Source organism: Lipomyces tetrasporus (genome assembly GCF_029532465.1).
Source record: "Lipomyces tetrasporus strain NRRL Y-64009 chromosome Unknown POJ06scaffold_1, whole genome shotgun sequence".
In the NCBI taxonomy this organism is placed as follows: domain Eukaryota; kingdom Fungi; phylum Ascomycota; class Lipomycetes; order Lipomycetales; family Lipomycetaceae; genus Lipomyces; species Lipomyces tetrasporus.
This window is the reverse complement of record NW_026611596.1, coordinates 2,204,494-2,231,251: the sequence shown is the minus strand read 5'-3', so window position 1 is coordinate 2,231,251 and position 26,758 is coordinate 2,204,494. Positions and strand designations below refer to the sequence as shown.

The 26,758-nt window shown below is 49.0% G+C and overlaps 11 protein-coding genes across 11 annotated transcripts; 5 read left to right on the top strand and 6 right to left on the bottom strand.

Annotated features, from left to right (window-relative positions):
• Positions 1-182: 182 nt before the first annotated feature.
• Positions 183-2,122, top strand: POJ06DRAFT_279736 (uncharacterized protein; the record flags this gene model as incomplete). The annotated part of the gene is made up of 2 exons (XM_056189837.1): positions 183-461; positions 542-2,122. The coding sequence occupies 2 exons, from the start codon at positions 183-185 to the stop codon at positions 2,120-2,122; spliced, it is 1,860 nt and encodes a 619-aa protein (XP_056047695.1).
• A 144-nt stretch (positions 2,123-2,266) lies between these two features.
• POJ06DRAFT_16290 (uncharacterized protein) lies at positions 2,267-3,994 on the bottom strand. Its single transcript, XM_056184703.1, has one exon. It carries the CDS (start codon positions 3,637-3,639, stop codon positions 2,410-2,412), a length of 1,230 nt encoding a protein of 409 aa, XP_056047694.1. The 5' UTR covers positions 3,640-3,994; the 3' UTR covers positions 2,267-2,409.
• Positions 3,995-5,042: 1,048 nt separating this feature from the next.
• POJ06DRAFT_244026 (Acetokinase family-domain-containing protein) lies at positions 5,043-6,685 on the top strand. The gene has a single exon (XM_056186434.1). The coding sequence runs from the start codon at positions 5,269-5,271 to the stop codon at positions 6,529-6,531; it is 1,263 nt and encodes a 420-aa protein (XP_056047693.1). The 5' UTR covers positions 5,043-5,268; the 3' UTR covers positions 6,532-6,685.
• Positions 6,686-7,134: 449 nt separating this feature from the next.
• On the top strand, positions 7,135-8,092 carry POJ06DRAFT_244023 (cytochrome c oxidase assembly protein COX16-domain-containing protein). Its single transcript, XM_056186433.1, has 3 exons — positions 7,135-7,688; positions 7,743-7,823; positions 7,880-8,092. Exons 1-3 carry the CDS (start codon positions 7,248-7,250, stop codon positions 7,973-7,975), a joined length of 618 nt encoding a protein of 205 aa, XP_056047692.1. The 5' UTR covers positions 7,135-7,247; the 3' UTR covers positions 7,976-8,092.
• Positions 8,093-9,652, bottom strand: POJ06DRAFT_244021 (methyltransferase-domain-containing protein). Its single transcript, XM_056186432.1, has 3 exons — positions 8,586-9,652; positions 8,475-8,535; positions 8,093-8,417 (listed from the first exon to the last, which is right to left on the bottom strand). The coding sequence occupies exons 1-3, from the start codon at positions 9,529-9,531 to the stop codon at positions 8,108-8,110; spliced, it is 1,317 nt and encodes a 438-aa protein (XP_056047691.1). The 5' UTR covers positions 9,532-9,652; the 3' UTR covers positions 8,093-8,107.
• Positions 9,653-9,694: 42 nt separating this feature from the next.
• Positions 9,695-11,476, bottom strand: POJ06DRAFT_244018 (uncharacterized protein). Its single transcript, XM_056186431.1, has one exon. The coding sequence runs from the start codon at positions 11,350-11,352 to the stop codon at positions 9,772-9,774; it is 1,581 nt and encodes a 526-aa protein (XP_056047690.1). The 5' UTR covers positions 11,353-11,476; the 3' UTR covers positions 9,695-9,771.
• A 655-nt stretch (positions 11,477-12,131) lies between these two features.
• POJ06DRAFT_16216 (pyridoxal phosphate-dependent transferase) lies at positions 12,132-14,101 on the top strand. Its single transcript, XM_056184702.1, has 6 exons — positions 12,132-12,169; positions 12,240-12,479; positions 12,550-12,698; positions 12,750-12,769; positions 12,819-13,384; positions 13,434-14,101. The coding sequence occupies exons 2-6, from the start codon at positions 12,309-12,311 to the stop codon at positions 13,953-13,955; spliced, it is 1,428 nt and encodes a 475-aa protein (XP_056047689.1). The 5' UTR covers positions 12,132-12,169; positions 12,240-12,308; the 3' UTR covers positions 13,956-14,101.
• Positions 14,102-14,365: 264 nt separating this feature from the next.
• On the top strand, positions 14,366-14,829 carry POJ06DRAFT_265062 (uncharacterized protein; the record flags this gene model as incomplete). Its single annotated transcript, XM_056189046.1, has 2 exons — positions 14,366-14,689; positions 14,749-14,829. The coding sequence occupies 2 exons, from the start codon at positions 14,366-14,368 to the stop codon at positions 14,827-14,829; spliced, it is 405 nt and encodes a 134-aa protein (XP_056047688.1).
• Positions 14,830-17,772: 2,943 nt separating this feature from the next.
• Positions 17,773-18,697, bottom strand: POJ06DRAFT_16032 (uncharacterized protein). The gene is made up of 2 exons (XM_056184701.1): positions 18,392-18,697; positions 17,773-18,329 (listed from the first exon to the last, which is right to left on the bottom strand). Exons 1-2 carry the CDS (start codon positions 18,598-18,600, stop codon positions 18,107-18,109), a joined length of 432 nt encoding a protein of 143 aa, XP_056047687.1. The 5' UTR covers positions 18,601-18,697; the 3' UTR covers positions 17,773-18,106.
• Positions 18,698-22,154: 3,457 nt separating this feature from the next.
• Positions 22,155-23,692, bottom strand: POJ06DRAFT_15961 (uncharacterized protein). Its single transcript, XM_056184700.1, has one exon. It carries the CDS (start codon positions 23,402-23,404, stop codon positions 22,394-22,396), a length of 1,011 nt encoding a protein of 336 aa, XP_056047686.1. The 5' UTR covers positions 23,405-23,692; the 3' UTR covers positions 22,155-22,393.
• Positions 23,693-23,810: 118 nt separating this feature from the next.
• Positions 23,811-26,741, bottom strand: POJ06DRAFT_243992 (uncharacterized protein). Its single transcript, XM_056186430.1, has 6 exons — positions 26,629-26,741; positions 26,456-26,567; positions 26,242-26,399; positions 24,789-26,180; positions 24,369-24,732; positions 23,811-24,315 (listed from the first exon to the last, which is right to left on the bottom strand). Exons 1-6 carry the CDS (start codon positions 26,629-26,631, stop codon positions 23,981-23,983), a joined length of 2,364 nt encoding a protein of 787 aa, XP_056047685.1. The 5' UTR covers positions 26,632-26,741; the 3' UTR covers positions 23,811-23,980.
• Positions 26,742-26,758: the final 17 nt, after the last annotated feature.

The following is a 26,758-nucleotide window of genomic DNA, read 5'->3' as shown; positions in this document are numbered from 1 at the left end:
CATGCCCGGGTGATTCGGCACCGGTGAGGACCAGTAACGATAATTTCGTCCGACCCACGACGAGTGTCACACATCACGCGTCATCTCGAAATATGTCCAGGCTGAAATCTGGTAGTGGCGTCGTACTTTCATCACTAATGTCGACACGAAATCTGTTTCTCTACAACTGCACGCCCGCGAAGATGGCTCGGATAGGGGCGTTGCTGTCATGCACGTTGATGTTGCAGATGCTTCTTTCGATGCCGCTAGTGAACGCAATGCCGGTGGTCAGTGTGCGAAGCGCCAGCGACAATGGAGATTATGCGTCCAATTCTGCTCTAACCATTGCTGCGTCTAATACAACTTCGGATTATACCAAGGCATTCCAGATTAGCGTCGAGGCGGGGTCGCCTTCCGTATCGATGACCATTACGGCAATTATTAACCCCTTGACCCAAGACGCTTCTAGAACTGATAGCAGTGTGAGTGTATGCACAGTACCCAGTTTGCGGCTACGGCCGGCAGCCTAATGAGGGGCGTGAGTAACATGATGCTTTTTTAGAATGTCACATATCAGGGCACGTTGCAGGCATACAGTGCAAATTCGTCGGTTGCTCTTAGCGGGTCTATAGCCTATATCTCGTGCGACGACTCGTCAGTGTTCCTCGCAGTAGTCCAAGCCGTCGAGCAAAGTCCTGAATGTATTTTGCTCTATTCGACCATGGCGCGGACATGCGACTTCACGAGCTCGTACCGACTGTATAATGGCGAGTTGGGAGCAGTTTTTTCGACGCTGTCCGCATCGATTGGAAGACAGCTACTATCTGCCATAAAGAATAACCCGAATTCTTTGCTGGCGTCGGTGGTGACGAATGAGACGAGAGCGATTTTGGACTCAGCCGAGTCGCAAACGTCTACATCTGTAGAATTTGCGATGGCTACGACCACAGTTACGGCGACAGAGACGTCGGAGACAACCAGTGCGTCAACAACCACGGGTCTAGTGTTTACAACCGGGACACCCGCCCCGCAATGGTCGTCTTCTGGTCAGGATACCCAATCGTCCGGACATACCACCGCTGTTGCGATGATCATCCTTTACAGTGTCACGGGTCTCGTTTCTGGATTTTTTCTCCTGGTCATTATTCTTGGAGCAATCAGAGCTCATCGGCATCCCGAACGGTATCAAGTGACAACGAATCCAGACGGTACTGTGCATCGCACGAACAGAGCCCGCGGCCTGGCAAAGGCTGTATTGGATTCAATTCCGCTCGTGAAGGTACCTGAGCACCGTCATCATCACCGCCACAGTGATGAAACAGTGGAACGAACGGAGGATGGGAACGACAATATCAAGATGGTCGAACTAGACCCTAGCTCGGGCCGTGAAGTTTCCCAGCCTGATATCGAATTACAACCGAAAGTGGAAGAAGATAGTCAGAATGTGGGCGATATTGCCAACCCTGCCGCAGAACCAACAGAGGGCCGAATGTCGATCGACGGCGATTCCAATTCGTCCACGGTTTCGATACCATCAGCACTCATGATTCCGACAGACGGCTGTCCAATTTGTTTCGAACCATTTTTGCCAGGCCAAGATCTCCGGGTATTGCCCTGTCATCATGGTTTCCATGCTGCTTGCGTTGATCCCTGGCTACTGAATTCATCGTCCCAGTGCCCGCTGTGCAGGGTAGATTTAAATCTTCGCGCTGGTGCCGAAATTCCAGACATGCCGCCAGGCTTGATGCCTAATGGAACAGAGGGCCGATCTGACGCAGAACTGGCTGGCGCATTAAATGGAAATGGCTTGAACAGTCGGCTTAATCGGCTATTGGATACATGGAATGCTCAGTTATTACCGCGAGAAGAACGGAGAATCGCCATGGAGAGATTACACGAGGAAGATAGGATACGGAGAGAGATGCGACGACGAAGAGAAGAGCATATGCGAAGTGAAACAGGTGGACCTCGTACTTGGCGCCGGTTTGTCGAAGGGCGACGGCGGCTCTTCAACCTTCAGCAGCAGCGAGAACGAAGGCAGGCAGAAGAGGACCAGCGTCAAAGTAGCGAGCATGGAGCAAGTTCATCGGCGCATATCTCTGCATCAGATGCACCGAGGACGTCACAAAACGGACAGACATGATCTGTTGCTTACGGGAATTTGGTGTTTTTTTTGAGGATTGGGTTTATTTATTATCTCGGGTGGTTGGGAGATCGGATTATATGGAATTATTATTTTTGGTTTTACATCTAGTTGGGTATCTATCGGGTCATGTAATATATCAATTAGTGATCTTTTGACACACTGAGTGTTTGCATTGTGATGGGTAACGAATGTCATGTATATACATATCAAGGCCATTGTCTTGTTTCGAACATATATTATACAATATTTCCATTTCGTTCAATCGGCCCCTTTCAATCGTACATTTATATATCTTCCAAAAACTTTTCTTTGAACATTACAAACCATTTACTGTATTCGTCCTCTATCGTGTCACTCCCTAAAGTTGCTATGGCCACCGCCATCTCCTTTATCTTGGTAATGTGTTCATCCAAGTCGGCAATGTCGTCCCCGTCCAAAAGCCCGCCAGCGAACTCGTCAACCTCGGCGGTCAGAATTTTCATGCTATCTGTAACTCCGTTGACAAACTTTGCAAATTTGGCGTCCGCACTACTGCTGTCGGCCGCTAGTAATTGGTCGTAGAATTGGATGACGAACCGGCGTTTCAACAGTGACGTCAGCAATATCGAGACCATATTGACCTTGTTTACCCACAGCTTGGCGAGATGTAGTAAATCCTGTATGTCTTCAGGGTCTGCACTAGGATTATTATCTTCGTCATCTTCGCCCTCTGAACCTATGCCCCATGCGTCGCTTTTACCGGCTATATTGGGGTCCTCTATGAACTCGCTCAGTTCGATTTTGGCATCCGTAATCATATTCTTATGTAGTCGAACATCATTGACTATTATCCGTAGAACACTTTCGGTCGCAGCAGAACTGCTATTCGAACTTGCAAGCGCCTTTTCAAACCGTTGGAGTTGCTTGCATTGTGAGATCACGATTCCTGCAGATACGTATTGATAGTCGTTTGGATCCTCATCGTCGTCTTTGCCTTGCTGATCCAGCGACAGCTGGTTCACCCTGTTCACAAGGTCACTTTCCTTTGCATTTTTTTGTTCATTTTTCTGTTCTTCGGCCTGCGGACTGCTGTTGACCTCATCAATCAGTCTCTCCAATGCAAAGCATAAGTTAACACACCGTGCCCGTCGCTCCTCAACAACCACAGTCACCGCAAACCGCAACTCGGCGCTCCGCAGCGGTTCCCGCAATGTCTGTATGAACTCGCCAACAAGTAACGCCACAAGAGCACCGATCATGTTCAAACACTCCTTGAGCGCCTTAGCAGGATCAGCCGCCTCGGCTGCCGTCCGCTTTGCGTCCGCATTCAGTGAGGGCGAGAACCGCGCGAGCGCGAGTTTGGTGGCTTGGACTTGGATGTTGCCGACTGTGCGCTCGATGTTTGGGTTTGAGGTCGGCTCGTCAACTTCGGATCGTAGGAGAGATGCTGGCGGTGTGCGGAAGTTTTTAATGGATTCGTTAAGGATCGTGCGTGTGAGGTCGATGACGCCGGCGAGCGGGTCTTCGGTACTCATGATGCGGTAGCCGTTCGCTTAATGGACGTAATGAGAAACAGGCCTTCGAGCAAGTCGTCAAGTAGTTATTAGGCGATTGCAAGAGATTCTGTGCAGATGTTGTTGGCCAGCGGCGTTGATGCCAGTGACCTCCGCTCCCAACTCGTGTTCCACAGAATTGAACGCTAGAAATGTATCGTTTCACATCTACAGGCAAATGGTAGGAATCGCTTAAATTTCGAAGCAGTTTAATCTACTACAGGATATGCCAACCGTCTCATTTTACCTTTTACAAAGTTTACATGAGTGGTAACTGGTCCAGCCAACCAAAGCAGCTATACAGACGCCAAACGTTCAAATATGATTGTTCCATCGTAATTAGCTATTGCAATACCAAACCACTACACCAGAAAACAAGAACATAACAGCCACCAAACATTTCCAAATTTGTACGTCGATAAAAATAACAGGCCACCAAACTTTTCCAAATTGTACGTCGGTAACCTAAACAGAGCTTTGAATATTAGCACCAATGCATCACCTAGTAAACTATCTGCCAACAAAAATAATCGAGACCGATAATGATGAATCAGACATCCCAGGAAGGACATTATACGGTCACCGACAGTCATAAGATGGGTTCTTAAGCGACTGCTACCGTGGAAACTGCGAATGTGTTTGGGACTTTTCATCACTTCAAAATTTCCGGCCCCAGTTGCAGATTGTTGCAATGAGGATACGAACATACCTTATATCAGAAACAGCATCTTCTAAGCGAGGCGCAGAGCAAGTTGCATCAAGGTATCTAACAACATCTGGGTTAGCAAATGATGTCTCTATGATAGACGAAGCTCGTATCGAGACAATGTACACCAGCCAACGAAGACAACAAAAGATCAGACTGAGTTACTGGCAAGTAATAAAGCTTCCTGCGACAGAAGCCGATTATTCAACAGCAGTCCTCGTCATAGTCGAATCGGACGTGGAAAGAAGTAATGTCGTCAATATCATCATCAAAAGTTCTCTCGTTGAATATACGTCTCAATATATGCAAATACAGAGCGAAGGAAGTATTGATCTTACCATAATACATAAGTAAACATTGGATAAATATTCAAACTGATCAAAGTGTTGATGGTAGGTGCAGCAGTAGTCAAGCACTGCAGCAGTGGAAGCTGCGTGCGAAAATTTTGAGCGTCTGAATTTATACTGACGAAGGGCAAGGAGAATCGACTTAGGGTTGTTAGGGTTCGAGCCCTGAGTGGGGGAGAGAGAAGGTTGCTCCCATTTGTAAAATGGTCGGAGATCCACCGAGCCGGCGCCGACTACGGTGGCTAAGAATGACGTTATGATGCAGGCTTAGTCGCCGGCATCAGGCAACATTTACATGTGAGATGAAGATAATGGGCAGATACGTACGCCCCAATCGCAAAGCTATGCATACTGGATTGGACATTCTAGGTAGCCACACCGTACTATTTCTTCAATTGCAAGCAAGTTGCGTCAAGGCTACTAATAGGAAGATCATTTGACAACGCCCAACTATCCATTGTGCTCTGCATACTCTGCATAAATACCAGTTGTGTCGCAGCCTTGGGCTATTTTAGCTTCTCACTTCACTCATAAACGAACTCGCCTCTTGCCGCAAAGATGTCTGCAATATTGTGCTTGAACGCAGGATCGTCGTCAGTCAAGTTCTCGCTTTACAGATACAGCCCAGAGGCACCTCTACTCCTCGCCGGCTCGATATCGGGTCTTACTACGGATCACCAATATCTCACGTATGCTTCCTACAAATCATCTGGCGAAGTTCTCGAGTCGATCAAAAACGAAGAGATCGACTGTCCTGATCACGACTCGGCATTCAAAGTCTTTATGGAGCATCTCGATTCAAAGGAAGGTGACAAACGGATACTAGATTCTCTTGACGACATTTATGTTGCTTGTCACCGAATAGTCCATGGCGGCGCTAATCCGCGCCCACTATTGATCACCGAAGACGTTTACCATGAGCTCGATGTTCTGTCTGATTTGGCGCCTTTGCATAATCAGCGAGCACTTGATATTGTGCATTCATGTATCTCACGTCTAAAGAAGACCAAGAACGTCGCTTTCTTTGATTCGTCGTTCCATATGACGATCCCTCGGCACGTTTACACCTACCCAATAGACCTCGACGTTCAGAAGCGTCATCAAATAAGGAAGTATGGTTTTCACGGTCTTTCGTATGCGTTCATCACGCATGAGACGGCCGACTTCTTGGGTATCGACGACTCGGATTTGAACGTAATTGCACTGCATCTCGGCTCAGGTGCTTCCGCGTGCGCAATTTTGAACGGAAAATCGATCAACACGTCAATGGGCCTTACTCCGCTGGAAGGCCTTCCCGGTGCGACTCGATCCGGCAGTCTTGATCCTTCGCTCATCTTCCACTATCATTCTGACTCGTCGCGAATGTCCACCGCATCGTCTAAGGACATGCACCTTACAATCGCTGAAGACATTCTGAATAAGAAATCGGGATGGCAGTCAATTACAGGCACTACAGATTTTGGGCTAATTACCAAACGAGCTGTGGAGGAGAACGACGAAGTCGCAAAGTTAGCGTTTGATATGTTTGCTGATCGGGTGTCTATGTATGTTGGCCAATACTGGGTGGCACTACAAGGTAAGGCCGTGGCGTTGGTATTTGCTGGTGGTATCGGAGAGAAAGGAAAAGAATTAAGAACGGCGGTTATAGGAAAGGTGTCATGTCTGGGATTTACAATAGACGAAGAGCTAAACTCCGTGGCTTCGAGGTCTTCGGATGTAGTCTTTGATGTGTCAAAGAAAGATGCACAACTGAAGACTCTTGTGGTCCAAACGGATGAGCAGTTGCAGATGGCGAAGGAGGTCATTGCCGCACGATTGTAGATTGGTGTTCTGTCTGGTAGATAATTTTGGATATCAATGGTTGTCTATCTTGGGAATGATGAAATAGAGACATATTCATGCTAGCTGTTTCGCCAAATGTTCCAAGCCATGCGTCTTGCTATCACTTTCGCGTGAGAGGCGATCTGTATCATTTCTCAGCAAGTCCAGTTCTCCGCAATTCACAGCTGTGGCGGATTGCATCGAAAAATGCTTGCATCGCTTTTGTAGTGCTGGACTTTGTGCCTGTGGAGTACTTCTGGACTGGAGAATAGATTGCCCCAAACCCCCCTCAACGCTATTCGAAATGTGAAACTCTGAAGCAGCAAAGGCATACTCTCAAGATGAGGATTGATATAGTGGACTCGGGATATCGCAGCCAAGGCAATTTGCCTTCAAATAGCTTGCGTTGGGGTCCTGACATTGCACATTTTACGATGAAATCTGAGCAACAATCAGACTATGCCCCCTGTCGCTGAACCGCCAAGCAGTATGTGAACAAAAAGTGACCAAGTAAACGCTGTGAATATTGTATTCTATAATGTTATCAAGTTGTAGGGGCAAGCCGCGCTAGAAAGCGGTACTGCATTTTGTCGTGCTCAGAGGGTCAATGTAGTTTCCATGATACCTAGGGCGCGTATTGCATACCCGACATTTAACGATCTCATGGTATCAATCAACTTCAAAGTCAAGACACAAAAACCTCCGACAGAGGTGCAATGACCGCTCTAACATCGCCAATTGCACGCCATAGGTCTCGCAAATTATTACAGCTTCCACGGACACTTAGTTCCTGCCCCTTTTCGATGTCTAGGTTACTTCTTCAGAGGGCGGTTCCCAGCGAACAAGAACGACCATTTCCCGCCGACGATCACCCATCTGCGTCGGACTCTCCTCCAAAACCAGAAGATAGACAGATGCAGCCGAAGAAGAGGAGGAGGAGGCTAGTATTTGAGCACGAGATCGACAACCGGCCGGAATGGCTGAAGAAGCTGAGCAGACAACGCGACAGGGCTATGGCCTTCTACATCAAGCTGGTCAAGAAGCAGCCGTTTATATTCTACGGCGGTCCATTTTTGACGTTAATTGTTGTTGCATCGTATTACTTGCAAGAATTCACGGAGATTAGATACAAGGCACATGACCAGAAGAAGCAAATGGCAAGACGTTGTCTTGGGGATAACGAGGGAGATCCCATGCTAATGAATTTGTAGGCTACGGAAGACGATTTAGATCCACGGAAGAATTCTACAAACTCCTCGCGTTTCCGTAACGAAACGAGGGAAGAGTATTATGTACGTGTCCTATGTTCGTCTGGCGATGCGCATTAGATCTCCTGACTGTTGCTTAGAAACGAAACTACAAGCTGTTACAATCCGAGGCGACTGAAGATTATGAGATTAAGCGGATCGAACGTCGGCCAGGAGATCCTCCTGTGAAGTGGTAGTTGTATAACTAGCGTGGGATGGTTAAGAATGGTTCTCAATGCACTTGGAGTTATTTTGTACATATTTTACGGGTAGGAATGTGATCATCATGCTTAGCCAAAAGTTATTCAATTTATTGTACATGTCCCCATCTATCTCTTCTTATACAAACATGGCTTCAATAATGGCTCGCTAGTCTTTACCCCGTCATCTTCCGGTTCAGAATCACGTTCGATAAATTTTAGTTTCTTCTTGGAGGGCGCTTTGGGTCCTTCTGCAACAGCTCCATGTCTGGCTTCCTTTTTCTCTGACAGCGGTTTGAAGAAGTCGAAGCGGATAAACATAAGATTGGATGTATCTGTCTCCGTGTGGACGAAGCCGTGTGCTTTAATCGCATTGATAAAATCTGCACCGTCGTTGTCCGAGAACCGGGACTTGATCTCAGATATCCATAGTTGGCCCCTGTAGAGATAGATCTTAATACGCAGTGACCTCAATTAGCCCTCAGGCAATACACACCTTGGCTTAAGAATTCTATTCGCTTCCTTAACAAAGTCCAAAAAGTTGGTTCCCATGAGCGCTGCATGACATTAGCTTCATTATGACACACGCATTGATCGGAACACTCACATAAACAAAACACAACAATGTGGACGCTCGAATCGGGCAAAGGCACGTTCTTAATATCAGCAACTGTGACCCTCTCGTTTGTCTTTGACAAATCAAAGCTATGAACAACGATCTTTCGGCCACCGGTTTTCTTTTGCTTCTTGTTGCCAGAGTATTGATCTGAAACTTTCAACGATAGCTCGGCGTCCCCACAACCCATATCGGCAATGTAAGTAGTACCGTCCTTGTCACGAGGCAGCCCTTTTGGAGGCGGTAATTTGCTCTTCGACAATTCGTTCACGCGTTCGATGTAAATATTGACAGGATTTTCGGGCCAGGATTGAATTTGCTGGCGGAAACCTTCGTGATACTCGCGATACAGATCCGGCTGATCTTTCAGTAATTTCTTCGCTTCGTCCGACGAAACTGTATACAGCTTCTCGTTTATCCATCTAAATCGCGATCCAGCTAGCTTTTCCTTCATCTTCTGCTGTAATGGCGTCAATTTCGGTGCCGGCCTGCTGGCAACAGACGATCTCGATTCATCATTCACAGCCACATCGGAAGACTTCGATTTGTGCTTCGCAGCTTGGTCGACTTTCAATTCAGATTTAGAGTGCTTCTTGCTGTCTCTCTTCCGCTTCAAAGACTCTGTCTTCTCGTGCCGGGCAGGCTCAACCTTCGTGTTGTTCTCCTCTTCACTCTTGGTTACAAGATTGCTCCCCTTGGCCACGTCCTTCTTAAACTGAAGTTCAAACAGCCTCTGCAAGTCTTCACTCGATACCTTCTCGTTGTCAATCGTCGGAGCAGTATTCTCCATCGAATTCCCGCCAGCATGCTTCTTATTCCGTTGCTTCTTAGTCTTCTTGCCATTGTCCGGCACCGGCGCGGTCGATTTCTGGGCCGCGTTCGCCTCTGTTTCGATCGGCGCTGACACTGACCAGCCTTCGATTGCAAATAATGACATTCTTATTGAAGCCCGGATGAAGAACAACCTGTAGGATACATGGGCACAAGGACGACCAGTCAAATGCTAGCAAAAATTTCGTACCCTACACTACGTTGGGAGGTGTCAGAGTCAAAGTCTTGCAGCTGGCAAACTATATTCTACGCTCCGGGAACTAACGCTCTAAAATAATCGAATAAACTATATTAATCCAAGCCGAACTCATAATATTACCAACAAAAAAACAAATATAAAAATTATTTACACTCCGAACCCATTATCACAATATTTCCTCGACATAATAAAACCCCTATCCACGTTATACCCATTACTATTTCTGCTCTGTAACCGATTCATGTTTCTGGCGACACACACATCTGCACTTTGAACAATGCTAGACAACCGTCTCAAATCCCTCAAATCTCCCAAAGACAAATCATTCGATGAGTTCGACGAAAAATCGCACAACCGCATCATCAACAATTGAGAAAACAAAAAAGAAGAATTATTCAACCGAAGCGATTCCCATTGCGATTCCAGACCAGTCGCTACAGCCGTCGTAGTGCCGGCGAGCGCCATATGTCGGAATCTGCTGCTTCTCGAGGACGAGAGCTGGGACGTCGATCGCATATTCTTGCCGATTCGAGATCGTTGTTGCTGAGATTCCTGGTGATGATTCCGTCGAGACCGAAGAAGTTGACCCAGTCGACGAATCCGTTGAAGAACTTGCTGATTTCGGTTCGACTGATTTGTCGATGAGAATAGACGTGTCAAATACTGAGTCCCAATCAAGTGACTCTCCAGTACATTCCGTGTCGAAAAGAGAGCAGTCGTCTTCGCGGTTTTCTTCTGAGACGGGTGAGATGGAAGACGGACTTTCGCTGTAAGAAGACTCTGAGTCGAGGAATTGAGCAGCAGTTGCTGCCACGTCGAACAGCAGACAACCGAGGCCACCATCGCGGATAATATCATTGTCGTCACCAGCCTTGCCATCCAGGGGCCCAAAATACGTGGGAACTTCAAAAGACGCTGCAGGTCTAATGACATCACCGCTGCGGGATGATGCATCGTTTTGAAGGCCACAGAATTCCGGGCGTCTAGCTGGCTCGGGAGTTCAGACAGTAGATCAAGGTTGTCGTCGTGTAAGACGAAGTGTGGGGACAACGGCTCAGGGGAGTAGGACGAAAATGTGGAGGACCCAGACGGGGTTTGTGATGTGTGTAAAGAACGGATTTTTGATGTATCATCCTCTATCCGAAAGTCAAGCGTCATTGCATCGTCAGCCTCCAGCGGCCCCTCCAGGCCCGTCGGACTTGGCTCAGGCAACTCGGTCACCGACGATTCTGCCACAGACTCCTGTTTGACGGATGGCTCCGGGTCGGACGTACCCACGAAGACCTCGGCATTGAACTTGAAATCCTTAAGACCCTCCATGTATGACTTCATGGCTTGCAATTGAGACCCTAACTCATCTAGTCTGGACTTGAGAGCCTTATTCTCGGTCTCGACATGAGCTATCCGTTCCTGTGCCAGCTTGTTCTCGGACAAGAGCTGACTATTGATAACCTCCAGCTCCTCGAGCTGTTTCCGCTTCTTTTCACGCGATGACTGCGCGGCTTGACGATTTCGTAGTATGCGTTCAACTCGACGTTGCTCCTTCTCAACCGCGGTTTTTGCTCGCTTCCGTGGAGGCAGTGCGCCAGGAGGGAGAGGCAGGGATAGCGACTCGCGCCGTTTCCTGCTGGACCCGGCTGAGGATGGAGAAGTTTCCAGCGACTCGGACGGTCGAGGGGAGGACGACGACGAGTCGGGTGAGTCTGCGTATTCTGGTGAATCTGCCATTATCGATAAGAAGCACTAAGCGAGATATTGAAATGACATGTTCCAAGATTTATACCCCTCCAGAGAGAGGTTGGGATCGTCTTGAAGCGATCTGTGTGGATGGGGAGTGTAAGAGCGAAAGGACACGTAAGTGGACACCGTGGCCATTTATGAAGCTGCGCGCGCCCGAGGGGCTGACTGAAGGCTTGCAGACCCGCGATCAAGTTTTCCACATTGTTCCGCCGGGGGTTCGGACCCAGCGGCTCCGCCTGCCATAGCCACACATTTTGCCATGCACGTGGCTCCAGCACTATGACTGACCCACAAGTTCATGCCTGACCCATCCCTGTAAATTGGCGAGCCACTGTTTGAGTTACGTGAACCTACCGCGGTTCATTCTGTGGTTCATTAATTAGTGTGAATTGATGTAACAACTGTGTAGGGCTTAGCGAGCAAGATTACGACTGGTTTAATGTTCGGTTTCACCTTTGGGCTTTTTTACTCGGCCACTATCTCATGCACGCGACTTCAGGAGCAAGAATACGCTTGGTTTGCGGATTCCGACGCCAGGTTTGTTGATTCTTTTGTCTTATACCCTTCCTGTAGGCTCAATGAGATATAAGTGACAGTAGCTACGTTGCTCCGTTGCTCAGGTAACGTCGTGCGCGCAATTCGCATTCCAACACCCAACATGCTTACGTCTGTCGTGCGACCCACGGATCATTTGCCTAATTCGTTTACCAAACATTTTGTATTTCATTGCGTAACAAAGTCGGCCCCTGCTGCTCGCTGGATGCACGGCCCGACTCGTGACGTAGAGTCATCCTGGATCTTCAAAGTTTGCAGAGCGGCTCACTGACGCAAAAAATGTTCATAGTCCCAAAACACGACTTTAACTTACTCCACAGGAATAATAGTCATACAACATCCCGGATCTATAAAAGCAAACGAGAATAATCTATTTGCGCATCATTATCATGTCTTTGGCATTCAGCACTGCATCCCGCAATATAGCGCGGAGTGCTCTTCGAGTCCAGCGATCGTCGACGTCATACCCCGGTTACCGGATATCACTACGGCCCACCACAGCCTTGCATGCCCGGAATTCCGGGTCGGTTGCTGCCGATGCAGCTGAAGCCGTGCACCAGGTAGGCAGTTTTGCGTTTGTTGTGTCAGCAAGTCGGTCGGAACCGCGGATGCTCACGAGGGCCACTGCAGAATGCGATCACGAACCCGGACCCGTCCGAGAACAGTAAATCAGCTGCGTTTATTCGGGAATACGAGCCATACAGCTTGACGACGTACGCTCGACCGGGATTAATACTTGCCCAGGGCAAAGGATGCTACATTTGGGATGTTGAGGGACGGTAGGTGCAATTTTTGCAAAGATGAGAGTCACATGCTAACGTCCGTGTTAGGAAATATCTTGATTTTACCGGTAATTACGCGTTCATTGGAGGCATATAGTGAATACTAATGTTGTCTAGCTGGAATTGCTGTTAATGCGCTCGGCTATGGCGATGAGGAGCTCTCAAAGATACTGTATGAGCAGTCGCTCAACATGATCCACAGTTCGAATCTGTACTACAACGAATGGACCGGCCCGCTGTGCAAGCTTCTTGTTGAGCGGACATTGGCCACTAAGGGCATGCAATCCGCCTCTCGGGTGTTTGTTTCCAACTCCGGGTCCGAGGCCAACGAGGCCGCCTTGAAGTTTGCCCGCAAGTACGGCAAAGCATCGCGGGGCGGTGGGGACGACAAGTACGAGGTCGTGTCATTTTACAATTCGTTCCATGGACGGACTATGGGCAGCTTGTCCGCCACGCCGAATCCGAAATATCAGAAGCCCTTCGCGCCTCTGGTGCCCGGGTTCAGATACGCACGGTACAACGACATTGCCGGGCTTGATGTCATCACCAAAAACACGTGCGCTGTCATTATTGAGCCGATTCAGGGTGAAGGCGGCGTGTATGTGGCTACTCCGGAGTTTATCACTGCGCTGCGGAAAAAATGCGACGAAGTAGACGCGGTATTGATTTTCGATGAGATTCAGGTAAGCGCGTCGCCGTCATTTTTTAATTTTGTCCTGACCTTTGGTACAGTGCGGGCTTGGACGAAGCGGTTTCCTCTGGGCTCACGAAGCCTTCCCAGCCGAAGCGCAGCCCGACATTTTGACAATGGCGAAAGCTCTAGGCAACGGCATCCCCATTGGTGCGGCCATGGTTTCCGAGCGCATCGCGCAGGCCGTCAAGATCGGCGACCACGGCACGACGTTCGGCGGCAATCCGCTGGCGACAAGAGTCGCGCACTATGTTGTCGACAAGCTGTCGACTCGCGAATTCCTAGAAGATGTGAAGCACAAGGCCGAGCTCTTCCGGGCCGGCCTCGAACAACTCAAGGAGAAGTATCCGTCCGTCGTGACCGAGATCCGAGGCACCGGTTTAATCTGGGGTGTCCAACTTAACCGAGAACCCAACGCTGTCGTCGACGCGGCTCGACTGCGCGGGCTGCTTGTTATCACTGCTGGTACAAACACGATTCGAATTGTGCCGCCATTAGTTGTTAAGGAGGAAGAGATTTTGCAGGGAATTGAAATCTTGGACGACGCGATTGCCAGTTTGTAGGCCGTTTAAAAATTTGGGGCTTTGGTATAGAGAGCAGGGTGGCTGTATTGCAATGTAGCGACAAGAGCCGAATATTGGTTCCGCGATGAACGCGGTAACTGTCGTAGACCTTTGTATTTATACCAGGCCAACCTGCTGATGATGCAATTGTAGCATAATAAATCCAATAGGCGGGATTCTTGATTTCAAAAAAAAAAATATGATTTAAACTAATTAGAGCGCATGGCCACAACGGCTGATCGGTGACGTTTGAAATTTTACCGTTTGCCCGCCGCAAACTCCCGATCGCGAAATGTTCAGGTCTCGCCCAGCACAATTTCCCGAACATCTCCATCATTCCCGCGACGTCAAAGCTCGACTACAGTTTAGTCCGCGCCAGTGCATTAATATAAAATCCGATTCGCTTGACGATGCGTGTTGTCGCCAACGCGATCCGACTCCGTCCCGCCACTTGCCGACGTCCAGTGTCGGTCGTGCTCACTCGCCACTACGTCGACTTCGTGCGTCCTCGTCCAGGCCCACCCCGGCTGGGGCAAGAAGAACAAGACGAATTCGAACGGCTGTTAGAAAAGGCCAACGAAGGCGCGTTCGCGCCGCCCGACGAGAAAGCGCCTGGCCCAGACCCGGCGGGGTCGTCGAGTGCGAAGAGCTCTGGCAGTGCCGAGACCGGCGGCGTGCAGTCCGCGTATACCGGACGGACGATTCCGGAGTTTGAAGGTGATGTCAATCCGAAGGTGATGACTGTTTTTGGGAGGCGCCGCGAATACAGGGAATGCTGATGTGCGGTTTTTAGACTGGCGAAGTCGGCGGCCCGAAGCAGGATCCACTGAGACATGGAGACTACAGCTTTAATGGCCGCGTGACCGATTTTTAACGAGGCTGGCCAAATATTTGAAATGGAACCCGTGAAAAACGAATGGTCTCGACAAGTGGTGTCTACTTTTGGCGTTTATTACTCGATTGGGAACGAGCATGCATGGTTCAGCATTTTGTGGGGTATAGTCATGAACGGAAGAAATGCCTTGAGATTGACTAAATTGAACTCTTCCGGAGTGCATGACTACGTGACGTGATCAAGGACCAACGGGGACGAGCTTCGGCTGGTGCATCGAGCAGTGAAATCAAGCGACGACCTCAAAAATGGGGACTCGAGGAGCACAATTTGAACACGACCTCGTTGTGTTGTACGCTTTTTTCGGTAAAAATTGTTAATCAACAGAGAATCCAGATCATTCGTTGCCATCTCTTGTTTATGTACTTGACTTGCCAGCCACGATATACATCTACACGTAAACCAGAGACCGCCACCGTTGGTGAAGAGAGTGCAGCGCACGAATTGGCAGCGGGTTGTGTACTATAATATCAATAATGGTACGTCTCCCACCGGCACAATAACCGATCCCAATTGTACCAGCACTCACTCTAAAAACCTACAATTATTTGATTCTAGATCATAAAAATAAATGTGCAAGAAGCAGCGGCGCTAAAACTACTCTGAATGTCGACCCGCAAGTTGATAGGATCGGCTTAACAGATAGAATACGACGTGGCAATATTTCTAGCTGGCGCGGACGAATAATCCCAAGACCAACACGAAGCGCGACACTGGCGCGGTAGGCTTTTTGCGCCAAAAATTTATGTAAACTCTCGGCATGCAGTCGCACGGCTGTCAGTCAATAATAGTCAGTCGAGCCAGAAATCGTGTCTAACTTTTTCCGATTGTCAATCAAACGTGATCCACATTTAGTAGTCTTTGCTAAAGAAATTCAGACTGACAATGTATGTTTTGGCACAAGGACCCAGCCATGCCTTGCCAGGCATACTAACCAAATGCAATCCTGCGAGGGGGAGTTCTACAGCAACATAATAAATCATGGCAAGCATGACAGCGGCATGCCGCATGACGGGCGTAGTCTGAGTCAACAAAAACGACAAATTTAGATCAGAACACATGAACAGAATGCCAATAAAACGGTGCCGTTCTGCAGCATGCCGCAGTAGTGATGGGCTATATTTATCCCTTTTCGTCGCTATCTCTGTCACGCTGGGAAAGAGTTCATACATATTTATAAATAGAGGCTCCCACGGTTGATAATTGATATGCTATCAATGCGAGATGCGCCTTTGCTCGCTATTGGCCCGCCCCGGCATCGGCAATCCCGGGTGCGGTTCGCTTGCGCCCTGTCACTTTTGTTTTGCAAGGGATTAGTAGTTCGACAGGCCGTCATCGTTGTGGGATATGGCAGCTATCACGCGACGACTCAAAAAGTCATCGCTGGCTGGCCAAAATTGTGAGACCTTGAGACAAAAGGGTTGTGAATTCTATTTTGGGCCATGCGAAACTCATTCCAACGTGCAAAAGTCAAACGCGCCCGCAGTTTCACAACTTGCGATGTTGTTCACAGGCGTGCTCTGAACTGCACCACGAACGCTGTAGCCATACGTCTGTCTATATTAGGCGATTCCATCCTGCTATGTTAGATTTCCGTCAGTATTAATTGATGGCATCCTGTCCGGGTTACTGTCCGTCATCATGATGTTGGCCGGAACATGCCGCGGGTCATTTTTGACTGGGCATATCCGCATTTGTCAACTCACTGCCCACATATTATTAGTGCATTTCTCGGGCTGGATGCGGTTCGGGGGAGTCAAAAGTGCACGGCCCCGGAGGCCACGCTAGCGTTGCGTCGGCCGCTGCGGGACCGTTCATTCACAGCAACGCGACACAGACAGATAGGCACGGTCTGATTTTTAAACAAATGACTGTAAATCTGGTCTTGCTGAACCACCGTGAGCAACGGTGGTCATATATCATACGACTGCTGAAGGGCAGACGGGACTCACAAAACCGGGTGGGCCACTACTATGACGCTAACGTGATGTCAGTTTGCTGTTCGCGCCGCGTGGGCTCATCGCTCGCAGCTCGCCTGGCACTAAGACACACAAATCCCAAACCGCACAAACCCTAAAAATAACCGGCCCAAACCGACCCAACAAAGTTCGCCAGCCCAGGATTCGAAGTTTCGAACCAAGCCGACCGATATCGCGAGGCATGCGCTACTCCGTTGATAGCTAGCGCAATCTGCACCTCGGCACTAGACTGCGTCCTCGACCTCCCTCCCATTGGAATGCCATCGAGCAAACTACTTGCACTAGGCTTGTTTGGCCCTAGTCTGCATTCCGCGGGGAGCGCTTGCGATGCGATTGCGACGCGCAGTGAGCCGAGAAGTCGATGACGCCGACCAGTCAGAAAGCTGGCAACTAACGAACAAAACACACAGCAGCAACTGGCACGGCAATTATAATCGCCCAAGGTTTGTTCCAATGTCGCGGACGCCAGAAAATTCTGCCAATCCAAACCCACCGAGGTGCTGTTTAAGCGACATGCTGCCGCCGTCACAATCGTCGCTTGCCGGTTTTGGCCCTGTCTCAGAGTAATATTACTGATCGGCGGTGACTGGGTTGTCTGAGAGATGGAATGCATTGTCTGCGTTTGGGTCGTAGCATAGTCGCCACAAATTAGGTCGACGCGTTGGTATGTAAACAAGCCACCCCGCTCTCCGCCGCTGGCTAAATGGCCAGGTTATGTCCCCGCATTGATGCAAAAAAATCAAAACTAAGCCATCTACAATTAACAAACAAAATTGTTCGATAGTAGAATACAGGTCAATTCACATCACAAAACTAACATAGTGTACAACAAACCTGAAATCGCGCTTTCTATTTCAAAAAGCAGGGATATTTCGACATAAGAAATAGAATAAACAAAATTGTCCCAAAAGGGCAAAGACAACCAGAAAGGAAGAAACGCATTGTATCAAATTGAAAAATTACATCTACATAACAAGGTTATACAAATCATAACATTATCCGCAAATTAATTTCCAAACATTAAAGCAACAAGATCCTTCCTTTCCGCCATCCTTTTATCCCTTCTAGTTCATCCCCAGTTATTCCAGCGAGTGTTTGTCCGTAACCCAAACCCAACATACAATGCGAACTGTCCCGATGCCAATCCATCGCCCAAGCCAGAGTCCACAAGTGCACGCGGCACCCGCTTTCCAAACGAAGAAAGTATTACATGGTATACATAACCCAAACCGAGAACCCATCACCAATGCACCATCTCACCGTCACCACACCTGGCGAACTTACAAAAGGTAAGCAGCGAGGGCAACAACGCCAGCAACGGCACCACCAGCGACCTGGGCCTTGTTAGCGGCACCGGTGAAGGTCGAGACAGGGGGCTTGGAGGTGGTCGCGTTAACGGTGGGGACAACGACAGTGGTGGAAGGAGTAGCAGTGGTCTTAGTGCACGGGCAGACGGTGACAGTGGTGGTGGTGAAGACCGAGGTGCGAGTGCAAGGGCAGTTGCTAATAAACACGTCAGTTTTACCGACGAAGACACATAAACAAACAACACGGCAGGCACTTACGTGATGGTAAGGGTGGTAGCAGAGGTAACGGTGTAGGTGCTGTTGTTCTCAACAATAGTGGTGGGGTAGGGGCAGTAGGTGGTGTAGGCGGTAACAACCTCGGTGGTAGTCGCCTCATACTCCATGGTGGTGGTAGTGCCGTTCATGAAGGCAGCAGACGCGGCAGAGGCGAGGAAGAGGGCAGCGGAAACAACACCGGTGAACTTCATTTTGCTGTTTGTTGAGAAGATTAAGCGAGTGACTTGGGTGGGAAAGCTGGTGAGCAGGAAAGCGAGTGTAAAGTAACGAACGTGAATGAAGAGAAGAGAAAGGAAGGAAGGAAAGAGCAAGGAGCGCCTCTATATATGTGTTGAATGTGCGCAGGAACCGAATAGGAGCGGGTGGTTGGGATGCCTGTCGACTGGCTAGCTCGGAGGGGGCCCGCGCGTGGGACATTTCTGCCAGTTAGCGCCATGCAGGAATATGCACGCTAGGCGTCGGCCACTGCTGCATAAGCGTCTTGCGCTAGCTGGATCCGGAGCCATCGCTCGACTTTTGGTTTGTTTTGCTTCGTCGTGATGGCCGAAGTCTATTATTATTTGTTGTGTGTGTGCCGCCTCCGGCTCACTCCGCCTGCCCATCGCCTGTCTACGCCGTCCAATCCTTCGGTCTCGCATCTACGAAGATATGCACTCGGTCGCAGTTGCCTTTGACTGGCACTGCGGTGGACATTCAATCACATCCTGCCGACAATAAAGCGTTTGCGAGTGCACTAATCAGTGCGGGATCGTATCATATAGGTGTGCGGGCAGGCCCGAAAAAAAGTTCGAGAAGAAAAAACAGTATTTCATATCGATCGTGACCGAGCCACTCTAAATTTAGAGGCGCCCAACCTTAAGCCCGCTCGCTGTTCACTGGTGGTCCGTAATCAGCAAGATCAGCGCAACTTGCACGGCAGGCACGACTATGTAGAGCTCGAGGTTCTGGGCATGTCGCTGGCTCGATCCTAGCCGCATGCTCTCTGGCCTGAGCTCACCGCTATCGCGCGGCACACGACTATTTCGAGAACGCGACGACCAAAGAGTCATCTGACATTCCGTTAATCAGGCAATGTCGTTGACGGTCGACACGGCAACCATATGTTTGTAGATAGGTAAAGCATATTGTGCGCCTCCCCGATCGGTATCTATTTGTCTTGCCAGATGCTTGCAATAGGATTGCTCGGAATAAACTGATCTCAGGTGGAATGCCCAGGTATCGGCCACCCTGATCAAGGAAGAATCCTGCCAGACTGCAGATTTAGATTACTCTTCACCCGACCATGCTGACTCAACTATCGTCAACCGTGTGAGCTTTGCTTATGAAATCCTTTTGCCGGCCATGGACAGAGCATGTATGGCCATCCGCCTCTATCCGATCGCCGAGTCTCTATCGCAGCCCGTCAATAGGATATACTTACAAGCCCACCTTCATCGCCGCTGCTACTTTAGCCGCCATCGACTCACGCCCAGTCGATGCCAATTGCCCATTTCCCATAATTAGCGGGACGGAAATCATCGTGGCGTTTGTTTACACGGAGCAAGTACGTCTCGTCCGGTGCGCTCCTGAGGTTACATACGGCGTCTAGTGTGACGTCGTGTTCGTGTCATGCCCTGGCATACTTGTCGACTCGTGCGAAGGCGAAGGCGACTTTCTCCCTCAATACAGCGTACGAACCTTCCCGCGGCTCATCACCAAGCTTTGGCATTTACCCGGATGTGCCGATACCGTATTCGTCCAATGGCCGGCGACCTTCCTAAACAGGCTACCTATGTCTTGCTTGGGGCCAAAAAAAGATTTTTTCTAAGACATCCGCTTTCCTACTGGTGCCTAGCGTGCCTTCGCATGAGGCAAGCAACACAAGCTTGCATTATTCTAAGCATACTGCGTGTCCAAGAACCTGCCACTGTAGTCGATGACTATCAGGCCAGAAATGGCTATCAAATTGACGGTAAAAGCTTTTCAGGACACTATGCTGGCTCCGTACTTGCGTTGCAGAATGACTTCGTGATGGCGATATAGAAATATCGGTTTGGCGTCGCGTAAGTGCCAAACAAAGCTCGTATCCAAATCAAGACCAGTCCATGTACTATTCGGGCGGGCACCGCTGTGCTTTGGATCAAAGTTTAGCTAACCAAAAACTCTACTACCTGATATTGGCGTGCACGGCGACAGACAATCTGCAGCGAGGAGCGCAGTTTAGTTACAGTTTCTCGGCTGCAGAGTTCCAAACTGTATGGCTAATTAAGGTTTTCAGATGATAACCACACGCCCGCAAAGTTGGCCACGCGTGAGCGACGCGTGGAAAACGCGTGGAAAAAGGGGTTAAGGGGTCATGCACAAAGACAAGGACCGGCTGCCAAACGCGATCTTTCGAGCTTACCTCTGTGCTACTTCTATGACCTCCTCAAGGGCCACTTTGTTGGAAATTGACGGATGCTCATTTACGCTCACGATTGGACACTATTCCCGCGTAAGTCGTGTCCAAAATATGCAGACCCGCAAATTAGCAGGCAAGAAGAAGTGGAATGTCTTGATCACACATGCCTGAGCCCATGGATTAATTTGATTCGTGAGGTGGAGTCAGGAATCCGCCCACACAAGTAGCAGTCGCTGTCACACAGGCAATTTCACCGCCATTTAAACCTTAACCGACCGCACCAAAGTACTGACAGCCGATCCACCTTCTGCAGCTACAATAAAAATTGAACGGTATGCATGGAATGGCATTTAATTTAAACCGGGCATAGGCTTTTGGCGTCGTTAGCGCTCGGCAGGGTGAGGCGGTCGTCGAGTTTGTAATAATTACAATAATTAACGCACATTCCTGCTCGATCCCAGTTAGACTCCTGTTTCTTTGATGTCAAAGTAAACCTTGGTCTCCAATCGCCGTCATGCACGCCGAAGTATGTTCGGATTTTCCAGTGGTATTTGGAAGCTGCGCATTATCTGCTATTTAGCAATTCGCTCCCTTCGTGTCATTGCCTGCGCACGGCTATGCAACGCTTATCACTTGTTGTGCTGTGTGCATTGTGGTCGCGCCACTACGTCCCGTCTTGTTGACATATCGCACCTGTTTTGTCATCATTGCCTATGTGTCTTCGTAGCAAAAGTCATGTTCAACAGTGATGTAGTTCGCAAGGAGGACGCGCTACGAACGCGTCGTGATTGTTACATGCGGCGCTGGTTGAAAGCACTCGCGTAGCGCGACACTGACGCGTCTGCTCAGCGAATTGTATCCAGATAATCATGGCAATAGCCGTACCATAACAGCGGTCGGGACTGCACGCTCATGCACAGTTTAATCTGACGCGCATCAGACCCTACCCAGTTTCTAGATCACAATTCGCATCGACAATTACTGTAATGAATTTTACAAAGAAAAAGCTTACTGCCTGGCAAATTTGACGCTTGTCGAAAGTCCGACATCGGATTTTCGTACGAGTGTATCCACCTTTTTGTGCACAAGACATGTGCGATCCAAGTAAAATCCGGAGAATTTGTCATGGAGATTTGTTCTTCGATGGACTCGTCCTTGCTTTGCTAGAGGCGGCTGTAATTACTGTGACCACCGGTCGGAAAATCACTGCCCACGCAGTCAGAAGTGCCTCAGAGGATGAAAAATGCTCTGCTAATTAAATTACTGTTTGCCATCGGTAAACATGACGAGCCCCGTTTAGGGCTTCCGGATTTAGCTTGTCACTGCGTCCTGCAGTCACTACAGTGAGCGGAACTCGGCTGCTACGCTCCACAAGAAGCCTTACCGGTTGCCAGTCGTCTAAGAAGCTTGTATGCGGTGCCTAGTTACAGAAGAACTGAATAAGATATATAATCACACTGCGTTCATGCCCTCATGGTGACGCGCTATCTGCCGTGATTGTACAACTTAGCAAGAATAATTGATTCTATTCTGATTGTAATTGAAGACGCGTCGCCGACACTAGTCACTTTTGGCCAGCCCTTTAATAAGCAAAAGCTGCCAGTCTATACCAAATCATGGCCAGCCTTCTTTACAATCCCGACTGTGAAGTCCCAAAGTTTCTTTTCCAGGGCAGCATCGTATGCCCACTTACTAGCCCACTCATCCTTCCTTGTCGCGACAGGCCAGAAGTATCCATCCCGAGCATCTTCATTCCTAATTTTCTCTCCCGCCGCCAGAAACATGACGGTACCCAGAGCAGCAGTGGCAGCCGGCACCATGAAGAACTTCTTAAAAATAGCCAATTGCAAGCGCAGCATCCGACTTTCGTTCCCGTCAGCAAATAGCCCGTCGTTGAAATTTGAGATAACGGCGCCTGGATGGCACGCGTTGACCCTTACATTCCGCGACACCCGCGCAGAAATCGATCGCATGAACAGCATGTTGGCGAGCTTTGCCTGGCCGTACCGCTCGCGCCAGGTCAGTCGGTCGTCTTTCCCGGTGTCTGTCAAGCTGTCGAAATCGATTCCGCATGCTGCTGGGGCATCTACTTGGCCGTGAGACGACACGATCACAATCCTCGCGTCACCAGTCGCGGACCCGGCGTTCTCGATTACAGGGAGCAACGTCATGACCAGCACAAAATGGCCAACGTGGGAGGCTGCAAATTGGGACTCGATCCCTTCTTCCGTGAACTTCTTTTCGCGCGAAATATGCCCCGCGTTTGCCACCAGAATATCTAGAGCTGGAATATCACCCAATATCTTCCCGGTCACCGCTACCGTTGTCTTGACATTATCTAACTCAAGTTGTATTGCCCGGACGTCGGTCTTCCGAATCGCGATATTTCCGGGAGCATGGTTGGCAATGTCGTCAACCGCTTTCTGAGCACGGGCGAGTGACCGAGAAGTGACGTACACGGTTGCGCCGGCATGGGCGAGCATCCGTGCAGTTTCGAGGCCAATTCCGGACGTGCCGCCTGTGACGAGCGCTGTCTTGCCTGTCAAGTCCGGAATTGACGACAGCGTGAACTGCGAATCTGATGGGAATACTTTCGCGACTTGAGGTCCTGGCATTCTTGCTATTCTGGCTCCCTGACCGAGTCTTCAAAATCTTTGCTTGTTTGCAGTAGAGTATGGCCTTGCCGGTCGATGAAACAGGTGGATGTCGCATTCATCGTCGGTATTTATCTCTGCAGACTTCAATTGCGTTATCTCACGGTGAATACAATCTGTCAATCAGGAAACAGTACATATAATGGCGCGGCGTTTCGTGTTAATAGCACCTTCACCAACCCATATCCCAGATCGACAAATTCGTTTCTAGCGTGGTCCACGGTGAATTCGCCTGAGGTCCTGCACACTTCAAACTGATCGCGCCGCACCCGCCTGAGCTTCACAAAATCCGCGGGAATGGCGGTACTACGTTTACAGTAAGGAGCCGCGGAGTTTCGGAAGTTAATTGCACGGAGTCCGTCCGTGGTTGCCGACTCTTTGTGCTCTCTTAGTGGTCTGTGCAAAATACATCAGAATGATTATATCTCGTTTATCACCATAATTCATACACAACCCGAGAAATCCAGAAAGTAATACAACCAAAATGCTTTCACGATCCATTCAGAAATACGTCGCATAACATTGAAATAAACCCATCTAAAAAGCACCCGTCCACAATTCCGACCGACGTGGCCAAACCCGTTTGTAGAGCGCCATAGCAATGGTGTCTTGAGCATTGATAGGTCCATTGAACGTAGCCTTGTAATAGCCGTGCGTGCCAATACTCTCCTTGATATATCCCGATCTTCCCATTTTCGTGAACAGTGGAATGGCTTTGAACCATGCAATATCTTCTGCATTGAAAAACATGTAGCGGAGGGTGACGAGACGCTTGTGGATCTTGTACGGATAGCCTGTAAGTATAATACGTTTGGCAAGAACGCGGCTATGGTCTGCGTTTTCCACGCTGCCGGATGCAACAAGTTCGATACCTTTATACTATTAGCAGGCGTGTCCCATCTGAATTCATCACCGGTCGGCTTACTTTTTTCAGTCTCCTTTAAAAACAGGATAGGAGTATTGCCAAAGGACACAGGCGCGATCATTGTCGCAATAGCGGTACGGCCTTGATGAAGGAACCGTTCGAGCTTGTAAACATTGTTTGGGGTGGTCCCACTTTCCGAGAATACCGGATTGACATTGTACCGCCTAGCACCGACTTGCAGAATGAGCGAGTCCTTAGTCGGGATCGGCTCCTCATACTCTGTGTTTGGCGTAGCGGAAACGTTGAGGACGACTTTTTTATGCTCGTATCTGAGAAGAGCAAAAATTGAGAACAGCGACTTGTTGGAAGCGGCAATGATTACATCTTCCGGAGCTCGAATGTAGATAAGAACACGAGTTCCAGCCTGGCAAATCGTTAGTCACACCTCCAGCAGTGAGGACAGAATGCCATAAAACTTACCGGGACACAATTGGCATTAGACTCTTTGAGAACTCTGTTCCTAGTGGTTCTGAAATTCTGGAATCGTGATAATCGGTTCCATTCTTGCGGAGCTCGACTATCTTGCTCATCGACCTGCCACTCGCTAGACCTCAGATTCCGTAGACCACGGTAACGCGCGAACCGCTCCTTCGCGCTCACTTCTGGAGGAAGCTCAACTTCGTCTGGAAATTCAGTGTCTTCCTTTTCTCGTTCACGATACTCCTTGAGTTGTCTGGCTTCTTCCTCTGGCGATAGATCAACAAACATTTCACTTTGGGCATCCATCTCCGTGGCGCCATATTGTGTGGCCGAACGAGTAAGAGACCGAGCATCGTCGTCATCCAGCTCCATCGTTTGGTCTCCACCATTGCTACTTGCGTCGTCGGCGTTGTCATATTCGTCGTCAGAATTCTCCTCAAGAATCCATCGAGCCTGATACTCAGACATTCCCTTTGGAATTCGGTTCTTGTCCTTCAATGTCCGCGCTTCTTGTTCTTCGTCGTCGCTAAGATAAAAGTGGTCATCTAATCGCACGCCACGTTGCATTTCCGGTTCTTCATAATCGTTCTCCATACCGACGTCAGGCAATTCTTCTTCCAGGGCGTACTCATCAAGGTCATCTTGGTCCATCGTCGGAAGTGCCGTAAAGTTACCAGCGAATTGAGCCATAGCGTCGCCATCTATAGCCATTGAATCGTCGTGCGTAGCGGCATCCCCGGCCGCGCAAATCTTATCAACCTGGAAATCACCAAATCCAGGTATATGAACCAATCGATCCGGGCTCAACTTCTGGCCCCGTACAACACCCTCAACTACTAATGCACCACCGGTATTCAATTCAGGATTCTTGTCGTACCAAGCTCGGTCCGCAAGTATGTACGCTCTGCTATCCCGCCATTGAATGCCCTTAGGAAACTGCTGGCATAGAGATCGAATAATATTCAGACATTCTTGCTGATTATCCATCGCGTATATCTTCTCCTGTTCCGCAAAGAAATGAGTCATATATGATAATAGTGACTTGCGAAGCTCGGTTTGCATTTTCGCTGACTCGACCTCCGACAGATGCTGCACGACGGAGTATACGGTCGATACACCCTGGGCAACAACACTGCGCAAGCATGTCTCGCCAAAATGGTCAACTTCCTGCTTTGCTGATAAGACAAAGACTACGAAGTCAGCGACCTGCGCGGCGTCGATTATGGAGGTGAAATGTCGCGGGGCAACAATGTACTGAATCTTCTGCTTAAATCGGTCAATTGGAGTCGTGAAAACACCGCTATATGGAACCTCAACATCGACATCAATGCTCTTGTTTAGACTTCTGACAACGTCGGCGGCGTCAACATCGGCACATAACGGGATCACAGCCTGCAAACAAAATAAATCAACCACACCGTACTCGACAACCTGATCCGATCCATAGACTTACGACAATCCTAGGAGCTCCTCTTCGGCCATCAAAAAAATTCTTGTTCGACTCAGATTTCTCTTTCTTGCTGAGCATGACCTGTTTTGCTTTGTTCCTCCGCTCCAGCTTATTTGCAGCATGTTTCGGTTTGTACTTCTGGGTGGACTTCTCGACCTTGCCTAGTAAATTGTCAATAAATAGATCCAAAACAGTTATGTTCAACATGCAAATATACCTTTAGTCTGGGCTTTTAGAGCGCCTTTGCTTGAATGCTTAGACTTAAAAGCTTTGTGATTCTTTTTCACGGATGACCGATGATGATGCATCATCATCTTCTCAACGTCCTTCTATTTAGACATGTCAGTCCACATTTTGCATTAGTAACCAACCCTCGAGTTTATAGCTTACCATCTTAGTATATGTCTTAGAAGGTCGTCCGGGTATAACTAGGTAACGACGTGAAGATCCGTACTGGGTGCCGTCATTGAATTTTTTGTGTAAAATTATTCAGGAGCGTGCGGCGCTTCCAAGGATGTAT

Bases quoted from the DNA above. Each gene is read 5' to 3' on its own strand.
- POJ06DRAFT_16290 (XM_056184703.1), bottom strand. From the start codon at position 3,639: ATGAGTACCGAAGACCCGCTCGCCGGCGTCATCGACCTCACACGCACG.
- POJ06DRAFT_244026 (XM_056186434.1), top strand. From the start codon at position 5,269: ATGTCTGCAATATTGTGCTTGAACGCAGGATCGTCGTCAGTCAAGTTC.
- POJ06DRAFT_244023 (XM_056186433.1), top strand. From the start codon at position 7,248: ATGACCGCTCTAACATCGCCAATTGCACGCCATAGGTCTCGCAAATTA. The intron at 7,689-7,742 runs GCAAGACGTTGT...ATGAATTTGTAG, and splicing joins ATGACCAGAAGAAGCAAATG to GCTACGGAAGACGATTTAGA. The intron at 7,824-7,879 runs GTACGTGTCCTA...ACTGTTGCTTAG, and splicing joins AAACGAGGGAAGAGTATTAT to AAACGAAACTACAAGCTGTT.
- POJ06DRAFT_244021 (XM_056186432.1), bottom strand. From the start codon at position 9,531: ATGTCATTATTTGCAATCGAAGGCTGGTCAGTGTCAGCGCCGATCGAA. The intron at 8,536-8,585 runs GTGAGTGTTCCG...AATGTCATGCAG, and splicing joins CATTGTTGTGTTTTGTTTAT to CGCTCATGGGAACCAACTTT. The intron at 8,418-8,474 runs GTGTGTATTGCC...CTATCTCTACAG, and splicing joins AATAGAATTCTTAAGCCAAG to GGGCCAACTATGGATATCTG.
- POJ06DRAFT_244018 (XM_056186431.1), bottom strand. From the start codon at position 11,352: ATGGCAGATTCACCAGAATACGCAGACTCACCCGACTCGTCGTCGTCC.
- POJ06DRAFT_16216 (XM_056184702.1), top strand. From the start codon at position 12,309: ATGTCTTTGGCATTCAGCACTGCATCCCGCAATATAGCGCGGAGTGCT. The intron at 12,480-12,549 runs GTAGGCAGTTTT...GGGCCACTGCAG, and splicing joins CAGCTGAAGCCGTGCACCAG to AATGCGATCACGAACCCGGA. The intron at 13,385-13,433 runs GTAAGCGCGTCG...CCTTTGGTACAG, and splicing joins TGATTTTCGATGAGATTCAG to TGCGGGCTTGGACGAAGCGG.
- POJ06DRAFT_16032 (XM_056184701.1), bottom strand. From the start codon at position 18,600: ATGAAGTTCACCGGTGTTGTTTCCGCTGCCCTCTTCCTCGCCTCTGCC. The intron at 18,330-18,391 runs GTAAGTGCCTGC...CGTGTTTATTAG, and splicing joins GCTACCACCCTTACCATCAC to CAACTGCCCTTGCACTCGCA.
- POJ06DRAFT_15961 (XM_056184700.1), bottom strand. From the start codon at position 23,404: ATGCCAGGACCTCAAGTCGCGAAAGTATTCCCATCAGATTCGCAGTTC.
- POJ06DRAFT_243992 (XM_056186430.1), bottom strand. The intron at 26,181-26,241 runs GTAAGTCTATGG...TTTTGTTTGCAG, and splicing joins GAGGAGCTCCTAGGATTGTC to GCTGTGATCCCGTTATGTGC. The intron at 24,733-24,788 runs GTAAGTTTTATG...ACGATTTGCCAG, and splicing joins CTAATGCCAATTGTGTCCCG to GCTGGAACTCGTGTTCTTAT.